The sequence below is a fragment of the Balaenoptera ricei genome, chromosome X, assembly GCF_028023285.1.
Source record: "Balaenoptera ricei isolate mBalRic1 chromosome X, mBalRic1.hap2, whole genome shotgun sequence".
In the NCBI taxonomy this organism is placed as follows: Eukaryota; Metazoa; Chordata; class Mammalia; order Artiodactyla; family Balaenopteridae; genus Balaenoptera; species Balaenoptera ricei.
In genome coordinates, this window is record NC_082660.1 from 124,171,666 (window position 1) to 124,182,785 (window position 11,120).

General features: G+C 59.3%; 1 protein-coding gene across 2 annotated transcripts; it reads right to left on the reverse strand.

Moving 5' to 3' along the window:
* Positions 1–2,614: 2,614 nt before the first annotated feature.
* Positions 2,615–3,955, reverse strand: SOX3 (SRY-box transcription factor 3). 2 transcript variants are annotated; one of them, XM_059910707.1, is made up of 2 exons: positions 2,934–3,610; positions 2,615–2,858 (listed from the first exon to the last, which is right to left on the reverse strand). In XM_059910707.1, exons 1-2 carry the CDS (start codon positions 3,512–3,514, stop codon positions 2,615–2,617), a joined length of 825 nt encoding a protein of 274 aa, XP_059766690.1. In that variant the 5' UTR covers positions 3,515–3,610. The 2 variants fall into 2 exon arrangements, with proteins under 2 accessions (XP_059766690.1, XP_059766689.1); XM_059910706.1 differs by having other exon boundaries at positions 2,615–3,955.
* Between the last annotated feature and the right edge of the window lie 7,165 nt (positions 3,956–11,120).

The window sequence follows — 11,120 nt, forward strand, 5'->3', positions numbered from 1 at the left end:
GAGGGAGTGAGCAGCGTGTGAGACCGGCTGAAAGGGTGACCCTGGCACTTCTAAGAAGGCAGAGCACAATGGACTCTTGGAAAGAAGCAGTGTCAGTTTATTCCCGCGTTGGCACCGCCCCCTCAGTGGGGCGGAATTGCTTGTTTTCACCCTCCCTTTCCTGGAGTCTTTCAGACCAAACTTGTGTCCACAATTGCTAGCAATCTGAACCCAGAGTCACCTACGGACAGGTATTTTATGAAGGCCCAAACACTGTGAAAGATATGAATAGGGGCGTGGATATGACAAGAGACTTTCCTCCCGCCCCTGGGACGTGGAGCACGGGGGAGGGGGGACCTGGCAGCCTGTGACTCTGCTCCGATCACTGCAGCAAGGCTGCGGCACCGACCGGCTCGGAGGGGCCCGAGGTCCGTGGCCCTGGGACGGGGAGAGGAGGGAGTGGTACCGAGGCCTCGCCACGCCGGACGCAGCAGGCGCGGGGGGAGCGCCGGCTGTAGGGCGACGCGCCCGGGTCTGTAAATCACCGCCGGGAGCCCTCCCACCCCGTGCGGTACAGTCGGGGGTGGGTTGCGGCGGGTGGAGGGATGCAGTGCCAGCGTCTGCAGGGGAGGGTGCTGCTGCCTTCCCTGGGAGACCCGACCTTTCTCGGAGAGGCGTGGTGAGCTTGGCCTCCGCGATCCGCAGGGATGTGTAAAAAGCGGGCACGACCCCCGAAGCCGCAGAAAGCCCCCGCCCCTCCGCCCCGAGGCCCGCCCCGGCTCGCAGGTGAATGGCTGGCCCGCACAAAGGAAGCCGGTTGGAAATGTGGAATTCGGACCAATTTACGGGAGATTCTGTCGCCCAGAGTCCAGCAGACCTCAAGCAAAGAAACCTGTGGTCAGGAGTGGATGAGGATAAAAAACAGTACACCAGGCCGAGCTTATTGGAAAGCCCGAGTTTAGTTATTCTGGGATAGCGAGGTAACAGGATTAGAGGGATTAAGGAAATCACCTCAAACAGCTGAGGAGGGGGTAAAAAAACACTGATTCTATTTGTTTTCTTCCTAGGCCCCAGATACACTGGGGCCGTGTGGCCAGGCGCGAAACGAAAGGCCTTTCGGGGGGCACAGTGGAATGCCCAAGGGTTAGGGACGGAGGGAGAGTAGGGGGAGGGAGGGAGTCGAAAGCGGGCTCGAGGCTTGGGATGAGAGGGAGTCTCTTCTAGAAAACAAGTCAGTGGACTGGGTTGACAAGTCAAAAAGAAAAAGCAATCGAAGGAGTTTGAGAGACCTTTTAAAATCTAAGGTGGACTTTTAAAAACCACACCTTCCAGCGTTGAATGCTGGCTCCGGCCGCTTCAGCCACCACGGTTGAAATGTATTCGTTTCCTGCCAGGGATTCCTGTAATCATTTATGTTTAATAGGCTAACTGATATTTCCGAAGGGTTTTCGTTTTGTAAATCGTTCAGCCTGGCTCGAGTGTCTTCCCGCCCCAGTGCACAAAGGTAAATGTGCCCTTTTGGAGGCCGGTTTCCGCGGCCGCGGCGGCCCCTCCCCGCCCCGCGTGGCCGCCGCCGCGATCAACAAGTGCGTGGCCGCGGGGTGCCAGCCTCAGCCGGCGTGTGCTCGCTCCTAGGAGACGCTCCCAGGAAGACAAATCGCTTTCTCCTCGGAGTTTCAGTTGAAAATACCGGGAGCCTCTGTGTTTGGGCTCACCAGTAGTTACAAAGGAACCATTTCAGGTCACACTCGCCTCCCCCAGCCTCCCACCCCTGGCCCCGGCACGGGACCACGGTCGTAATACCGAGTGATGGTCCCCTCCCTAAGCCGCACCTGAAGTTTCAGGCCCGCAAAATTACCAGGACTCCATTATGTTGGTTATAAAATTTATTGATCTCTCATTTAGGAATGCAGAGTAAAACCTTGAAAAACCTGAAAACAAAATAGCCCCTTATCCCCAACCACCCAAACGAAATCCAAATACGTTAGCGCGACGAAATATCAAACAGATCACGGCAGAAATCACCAACTCAATAGCCTAAATGCTGACTGGACAGAAGCTGTCCCGCGGCCAGGGGCGGCGAGGCGGGAGACACACGCACACCTGGCTATAAATTAACATCTGCTTTGGCTGCCGCGCCGCTCCGAGCGGTCAGCGCCCCCCCCCCCCCCAAAGCCCAAGAGGAAAACAGATGCAACGCGACTGGGGGAGGAGGCGTTGCAGTTCTCGGGCCAGCCTCACCCGAGAGTACGTTTCTCCCATCCACTCACTCCTCGGCTAACAGCAAACTAACGAAACAACATTTTCAAACGCAACAGAAAAACCCAGGAACCCAGGAGGAGGAGGAGGGGGGGGGGCTGCTTTTTCTTTGCAAACAACACAGCGATTCCCAGCCTACAAAAGGGGAGGGAGGGGCAGCGGAGAGGGGCAGGCGAGCTCGAGAAAGTCCCATTTCCGCCGCTCCGGACTCCTTTTTGCTTTTGTACAAAACCCGACAGCTATAGCAAAACTTTCTGTCCTCCCCATCATCGGTACAAGGCAACAGTCCCAGGCAAGCAAAGCTAAACAACAAGGCGTCCCAACTCGGGGGTGCGGGGCGGGGTGGGGCGGAGGAGCGGCGAGCGCAGGCCGGTGCTCAGATGTGGGTCAGCGGCACCGTTCCGTTGACGGCAGTCCCGGCGCCCTGGTAGTGCTGGTGCACGCTGTGCAGGCGGCCGCCCGGCAGCGGCGAGGCGGCGTCAGCCGCGTCCCCGCCGGGCGGCAGGTACATGCTGATCATGTCGCGCAGGTCGCCGAGGCACGCGCGCTGCGAGTGCGACGCGATGGCGGGCGGCGGCGAGCTGGGCTCGGTCTTCACCACCGTGCCCATGGGGCCCAGGCTCATGGCGGCGGCGGCCGCGGCGGCGGCGGCGGTGGCCGGCTGCTGCCCGTAGGCGGCGGCGGCGGCGGAGGGCGCCATGCCCCCGTAGCCCGAGGCGGCGGCGGCCGCGGCGGCGGCGTTCATGTAGCTCTGGGCGCCGGGCGGCATCATGGGGCTGTACTGCAGGCCGGCCATGTCGTAGCGGTGCATCTGCGGCAGCGCGGGCGGCGGCGGCGGGCTGCTCATGGTCGCGGGCTGCGCGTAGCCCAGCTGCTCCTGCACCAGCGAGTACGCGCCGTTGGCCCAGCCGTTCACGTGTGTGTACGTGTCCAGGCGCTGGCCCACGCCCACCGGGCTGCTAGCGGCGGCGGCGGCGGCAGCGGCGGCGGCGGCGGCCGCGGCTCCGGGGGGCAGCAGGCCGCCGGGCAGGGAGTACTTGTCCTTCTTGAGCAGCGTCTTGGTCTTGCGGCGCGGCCGGTACTTGTAGTCCGGGTATTCTTTCATGTGCACGGCGCGCAGCCGCTTGGCCTCGTCGATGAACGGCCGCTTCTCGGCGTCGGTCAGCAGTTTCCAGTCGGCACCCAAGCGCTTGCTGATCTCAGAGTTGTGCATCTTGGGGTTCTCCAGGGCCATCTTGCGCCGCTGCCCGCGGGACCAAACCATGAAGGCGTTCATGGGCCGCTTCACCCGGTCCTGATCACTGCCCCCGCCGCCGCCGCCGCCGCCGCCGGCGCTCGCGCCACCGCCGCTGCCGCCGCCTGCGTTCGCGCCGCCGGCTGCGTTCGCGCTACTCTTGCCTGCGCCGCCCGGGGCTGCGGGGCCGCCCGCGCCTGCAGCTGGGGTGGGTGGCCCCACGGGGTTCTTGAGTTCAGTCTCCAGCAGGCTGTACATGGCCGGGGCGGGAAGAAGGTGCGCCAGGGTGGCGGGAGGAGAAGGCGCTCCCGGGGCTGGAGCGGCCACGGTGAAAAGGCCTGAGGACTCCGTCGGAGGGGCGCTTGGGGGCCGGTGGGCCAGCGGGTCGGGCAGAAAGGGCAGGCTTGCCGAAGTGCTCCGCGCCGAATCAGCAGGAACCCGCAGGCTACTCGCACCTGATGCGTTGTCTCGGGCTGGTCGCATTCGCAGTCTGGCCGGGCACTCGCCGGGCCTCTTATATACCTGCTCGGATCCCCCGGGGTTGGGGCTCGGTCCGCCCCTCGCTCCCGGGAGGCCCGGTGACTGACAGGCTCGCAGTGGTGCGCCCTGGCCAATCATCACGGAGCCGCCGTTCGGCCCCGCCGGAAAAAAAAAGTTCGGGGAGTCCTTTCGTTCACCCCCACGCCCCTCTTGGGCCCGGTGACGTGATGAGAGTTATTCAGGAGGCGGGAGTCCCGGGGAGCCGCTCAGAGACCACCAATTAGGGTCTCAAAAAGTTTGAAAGAACGAAACTCGAGGAGGTGACAGAGGGGGGAGGGGCGCGCGAGCAGGTTTGGGGGGGAGGGGCAGGGGGCGCCCACGGGGTTCAGAAAACAACTTTGCAGCCCTGTCAGTGCCGAGAGGCGTCCGGTCCCGGGTCCACCCTGCAAAGCTTCCCGCTGTCTGCGCGGAGGTCCTCTGACCGCTTCTGCTGCCAGCGTTAGGGACACTGGGCATAGCCAGCTACCCAGGCGGGCTTGGGGACTCAGGGCGCAGCGGAGGTACCCCGGGCTGCGGCTCCGAGAAGCCCTCCCGGGAATCGGCCCCTGTCCAGCTGGACCCTCCGCTGGGAAGCCCCGGGCCAGCGCGCCCAGTACAGAGCGGGGGTCAGGGACCCGGGCTCGGGAGACAGGCTTTGGGACCGCGGAGCGCACGGGGGCTGCGAGGCTCCCGGTGGCTTGCGGGAGGGCGAGCAGCCAGACGCCCGCTGCCCCGGCCGGGCGGAGGCGCTCCCCTGCGGTGGTGCGACGAGGAGTGTGTGGGGGGCGGAGGGGGTGAACCGGCTTCGGCTCTCTTCTCCGGGCCCCCGCTTAGCGGCCCCTTTTTGTCTCTGCTCTCTGGCCATTTCGGTTTTTCCAGTCCGATGCCCCTGAGGGGGAGGGTCGGGCCCCTTGGAAAATCCGTTTTCATGGCAACACAGAGCCTCTCCAAGTGAAAGAAAAGTTTATTGGAGGGGGGGGACGGTGGCCGGAGAGGAGCCGAGGCCGTCCTCCGGGCGAACCGCAGGGCCCCCTCCACTGGCCGCGCACCTGCCAGGACCACTGAGCGCTGCTCTCGCCGCGCAGCCGCGCGGCCTCCCCGGGGAGCAGGCTCTGCTAACGGATTCCGTCCTTCTCCTTTTTTGTTTTACAGCCTTCCTGACCGGAGCCTCGAGACGCGAGACTCAGAGCGCGACATCACCCGCCTGTCGGGTTGTCTGCCAGACTAGCGGCGCGGGAACCCGGGCTGCGGGGAGAGGGAACCCCGACTGCCGCCGCCGCCAGCCCAGGCGAGTGGCACAGCGGTTGAAACTCCCGGAGCCTCGGGGGGCGACGGGTGGGAAGGAGAAGCCAGACGGGTAGAGGTGGCAGCGACTGAAATAAGGTGTTCGCACGGTGTGGCCCACCAACCCCCTAGCCTCGTGGAAAGGTGGGGAACCAAAAGAAAGGCATAAATCTTAAGTGTGAAAAAAACCCCAAACCTAGGTTTTTAGCCCCTTAGTGCTAATGCAAGACCCGGCGATCCTGGGAAGCCTGCACGCCAGGAATTTCCCCCTTTCTTGCACAAATTTTAAAGTAAGCCGTTGTGGCTTGGGGGACGCGGAGAAGGCCAGCCCGCCCTGGGGCCGGCGGACCGCTGGCACCAGAATCCCGGCTCCCAGCAGCAATGCCTCCTGGAAGTTTGGGGTCTCGAAACCCGCCCCTTAAGTCTGGATTCCGCCTGGTCTACGTTCTCTTGCTCATCTGGACGGCGGGAAACAAACGTATACGGTCAAGGGCTGTGATCATTTGAATGGGTGTACGGATTTAGGGTTTTAAAGTGAACTATCTGGATGGCTATGTGTATGAGTCGTGTGTGTGTGTCTGCACGCGGGCACGGGTATGTATACTTCAGCTGACACGGACTGGAAGGCAAGTCTCAGAAAACGGAATGATTCGCCAATCCCCACCTGCACCTGTCTTCTTGCCAAACTGGCTGACACAGTCAAAATGTCCTAGGCAAACCCACCTTCTCCCAAAGAAGTCAATGTGCAGTAGCCCTGCCCTCCTGCCGCCTTCTCCAGATGCCCTCTCGGGTTCTCTGGGCCTCTGAGGCTGTTGCTAAGTGAAGCGCGTTTTAGGAAACTACCCAACCGACGCGCGGCCTGGCGTCCAGTAGCCTGACAGATGTCAGGATTCTTTCCAAGTTTTAGGACCCAAGTAAGCCGTTGTGGTGACAGCGCCTGGGCTTCGTATTTCCCTAGGCAAGGGATGCGGTGCCGGGCCTGCGCTCCTCCCGGCAGCAGATTATCGGGGAACTAGTCACTGCTCCCAGCTGTTTGTCACTTGATCACACGTACCCCGCGGTTTAGGTAAGCTCATTTTCACATCACGTCCTTCTGCCAGATTTACGGCAGTCTTGCTAGGATCAGACACCCTCTCCCACACTCCTGGCTGGCTTCCCTTGGAGGCCGTGATTAAACCGCTCTCTGTGCCCGTTAGCTCGGGTGGTCTGCACAGCCCCAAGTAAGAGTCACACCGAATTATCTTCGAAACATTTCCGAGGAAACGTTCTCAGCCCTAAGTACCATTTCAATAATCAAGCGAGGTTACCGTTATGGGCGTGGGGAACTGGGGGCAAGGCTGGAAGGAAACCCGTTCTCTTAGCCGACTAGCAGTACCGGCGCAGGCAGCAGCCGAGCGGCGCGACCTTCGCTGGGGGTCGGGAGAAGTGTCGCGGCAGGTACTATGGCCCGAGGGTCTTCGGTTCAGGCGGGGCCTGCGGGGAGGCAAGACTGACAGCGGAGCCCGAACCGGTGTCTCCGACACGCACCCTGCACCCAGTGAGGAAAGCAGAGGGACACAGTGGGGTTCAGGACCAGTCCTTTCCACCTTCTGCCGGAGAAGAGAGCGTGTTGGGCAGCTCTCTCGCCCTTGGGGCCTCCGGGAGCCCGTGGGCGGCATACAGAGCCCCGGACGGCGGGCTGGGAACCCGGCCAAGCACCCCTCCCCCTTCTCCCCGCCCTCCCAAGAGAGCTCCGGCTCCCTCGGACTGGGGCTGGGCCTGGGGCTTCCAGGACCCAGGGCGCGGCAACAGCGCCGTTTGTTGGCTTCGGTTGGAAACTTCACCCAGAGGCGCCCCTTCCCTCCCTGCGGGGCTTCGAGGTCGCCCCAACCCTCCAAGGAGAGGCAGCTGGCTTCGCTGCGGGGCAGAAGTGGGGCTCGCCTTAGAGGGCCGGTTATGGCTAAACTCGGGGGACCCAGGCTCTAGCGTGGGTGGCCCGGCTGGCTCCGGGCGCCTAGAGCGCTTCCACTCTGCCTTCCTCCGGTCTCGAGCCTTGGCAGAAATCCGGTGTCCCAAGAGCCTCATAGCTGCAAAGTAAACTTTTAGCAGTTGTGCCTTAGAGCTACTGGTAGAGAGCCGAGCGGAGGGGGTGCTGTCCCAGTACTCGCGCCGGGGTGCCCGCGTGGATCCCTGCTCAGCAACTGCTCAAGGGGGCCCTTTTTCTGAGTCTGCGGCTCGATTAGGACCCCCGCCTCTTAGAAGAGGCGCCCTTTGCGTGCGGGGTGGGATGGGATAGGTGTGTATCAGTGTCCGCTCCGGGGGCCGAGGCCTGACAATAGAGTCGAGTGTTCGCTTTTTTTCAAGTGCAGACGAGCCCAGCGAGGGGTCTGGCTTTGAGGAAGTGCGAAGAACTTATCCTGGCGACCCTCAGAAACGCTTTGCTTTTCAGCAGGAAAAAAAAAAAGCTTGCTTATCTAGAGACAGTTTTTCCTATTTCTTCCTTGAGAACAACCCTTGACTATTTACTCTGGCTCCTGGCCAAGAGGGTGTATTTAGGCCACAGATTGAGGGCCTTGATCAAGAAATCAGAGGCTTGGGTCTATTGTAAAATCATCTCCTGTAAAAGGTCAGAAAGGTCACCAGCACTCCACTGGGGGTGAAAGAGCCAGCACAGAACCTCGAGCTCTAGCTCTCGGTTTGACCCTCCTCCCCCAACCCACCCCAGCCCCTCGCAAATGAAACACTTGTTCTTGCAGGTCTGGGAAGGAGCTGAAGCTCCCTAGGTTGGCGGTGCACTTTGCAAACAATAACTAGTTAATGTTCTGCAAGGAAAGGTTACGAGGAGCTCCCGAAGTGCATGGCGCCACGACCCTCGAGGTATCAAAAAGTCTCCTGTGGGCGGTACAATATATTTGGTGCACTTTGGCGTAGCCCTTTTTAGGAGGGAGGGTGTGCTTTTGCAAAAGAGTTTCCGAATTCGATTCCCTTGGTTAGCTGAGCTGTACTGGGTAGATACTGGGAATCCCCTTGGGTCACACCTGGCGAGTCCTTTCACCCTCAGGGTATGACGATACGAATGCCAGCTCTCTTTGCCCTAGGTGCGGACCGACTACGAGGAATTTGACAATCTTTGCCTTCAGTGCCCTCTCGCCGACCTCACAGCCCGAACACTGCCAAACACAACACGAATACCGCCACCTCCCCGAAGGAAGGAAGGCTCTGCCCGGGAGCTGGGTCCCACTTGCATAGCGTCTTCCGGATCAGTGCCGTCGACCTCTTCGTCTCTCCACCCACCCCCCCCATCTCCACTCCACCCCCCACCCCAACCCACAGCTCTCCGCACGCGCTCAGCTCTCCGAGCTGCTGAACCCGCCCCCCTGCGGAGCAGCCTCCCGGCACCCTAAGGCCAGGCCTGCCCTCCCGCTGGGCCTGTCGCCTTTCCCACTTCCTTCTGTGGCTGCAAAGGCACGGCCCTCTACGGCGGCGAGGTGGCCTGCCAGAGGCCAGGCCAGGGAAAACAATCTAAAAATCGTTATCAGTGCGTAACGCTGCTTGAGTTATTCCAAGTACCCGCAGTTCCACACGCTTATTCAGACCGGGGGGCCCGGGTCCATTGGGCCGGCAGTGCTTCCCGGGGAAGGGTGCCTGTAATGTCGCTGGACCTTCAGGCACCTCCAGTGTGACCGGGCAAGCCCATCGGCCCCGGCCGTAGGGGGCGCAGGATGGCGGGCTGGGGGCTGGGAAGAGCGCCCTGCAGAAAATTTTAAATTTCGAGGCAGCATTCAGCTGTTTCCCCCTCCACCACCACCCCCGCCTTTTCTCTTTTTCTTTTTCTCTTTTTTATTTTCTTTCAAGAGAGTGGAGAGCCGTGGAATTCGATCCGCGGAATTTCTGTGTTCCCTTCGCCTGTCTTGTCGGCCGTCATTTCTTTTCATGTCACTAAACCTGGGTCGCACACCTACTATGGGCTACGTTGTGCGCCCGGCGCGGGAGGAGACCCGCTCTTTCGCTCCCGCAGCCGAGAGCGGCGGCGGCCCGGGAGAGCCGCGGGAGGGCTGGGGACCGCGGCGCGCCCTGGCCGCCGGGGGCCACGCTCGTTCCTCTGCGCGCGCGCTTTCCCGCCGCCGCGCCGAGCCGCGCGGCCCGAGCTGCCGAGACGCAGAAGCGCCCGCGTGCCGGGAGGCCCGGCGCCGCCGTCCGAGTGGCGGACGAGCGAGGCTCCGGGGCCGCTGCTCGCGACGCAGAGCCGGGCGGAGGACGCGCGGCCCGGGAACGGCGAGCGTTCCGCCGCCTGCCAGGTATGGAGGCCGCCGAGCCTCGGGCCGCCCCGTTTGCGCGCGGGCCGGCGGCCGGAGAGTGCGACAGGGCGAGGTGTGTTGCGAGGCCCGGCCGCGCTGGCGTTTGGGCGCCTAGGTTGCCGTCACCCCGATTCCATTTCTCCGGAAAGCGTCGCCGGGTTACGACCCGGAGGCTCGGCTAATGTTATGTTTGTGTAATTAGCACCGTCTCCCCTTGTTTGTGAACATCTTTCCTCCCCCAGCCCAGCCCAGCCCAGCCCAGCCCGGCTCGCATTTGAAAAAGCAACGGGCAGAACGTCCCAATAACCCTTACTAATGGGAAAAAAACGGCCCCTTTTGTGGAATGGTTTCTTTACAAAGCCAACAACCAACCTTATTTTCTAGTTCCAATGGCTATCCCCTTATGAGTTATATTATTAAAGAAATCCGACACTAATTGTGCCGATTTAACTTGTTAATTAGTGGCAAATAAACTATTCATTAGTGGTAAAATAAAATAAAACCCATGTGCCTAGATATCATTCCACATTCACATATTGTAGTGTCCGCATAGCATAGGCATACTAAATTAAGTTCCTAAAAGGTTTCTCCTCAGGATAAATAATGAAAATATATTCTACTTTAATTGACATTATAGAGGACATAAATGAGCTTTTCCTTTTAGAAAGAAATAGCCATTTCTAAATAAAGCTTGCAGTCTGGAGAATGGAGGCTTCAGCCAAATGAATAGTCATTACTACCTTTTCAACGACGTGGGCCTTTTGATCAGAAAAGAAATTAGCTCTAAAAAACAGACAATGGAAGCCTGCCCTGCAATAGGAAGAAAATTAGACGGCCAAGGCTCTTCACAACACCTATTTCTATAAACCATAGAGCTCCTTGCTTTTCAATTACAGCTGTTCATTTCATATAAGGAAAGGGGAAAAACAGGCCTCTAATGTAAACTCGATTTCACCATAAAGCCTTGCTCCTGGCACGCAGCCAGGCTGCCTACTTACTATTGTTTTTAGTCCTCTCATCAATTAGCTAATACTATATATTTTAAATGACTCTGAGGGTATTCACAGACTCCCTCCCCCCTTCCCCACCCAGACAAAACCCAAGCTGGACTCCCATGAAAGGGCTACCATTCGGTGCACAGACACTTAAATGCATAAAGTTTAACGTTTTTATTGTTCCCCAAAGAAAAACCATATTGAAAACCCTGCTTTGTTTTTTTTTTTTTTCCTATATTTCTTAGTCCATTATTGAAAGACCCAGACAAGGTGATGACAGGGGAGGGACATAAATGAGCAGCTTTCAGTATTGTTTCTAATTGTTCATAGAGCTAAATCCATCTCCAGATAATTTTTCTGTGCCCTTTAGACCATAATTTGGTTTACACATCTTTGTGTTTTTAACATATGCATTTTGAAATTTGCTAACCCCATCGGTTTCGTGTCATTAGATATAATTTCATTTAAAAAAATTACTAAGTCTTTACCATTTGGGTGAAATTATCTAGCCTGCAAGAAGAAAAAAAATCCCGTTTTGTAAGGTGTGCTACAAAATAAAACCTTCGACATACA

Excerpts from the sequence above, each read along its gene's own strand:
- SOX3 (XM_059910706.1), bottom strand. The coding sequence starts at position 3,955 with ATGCGACCAGCCCGAGACAACGCATCAGGTGCGAGTAGCCTGCGGGTT.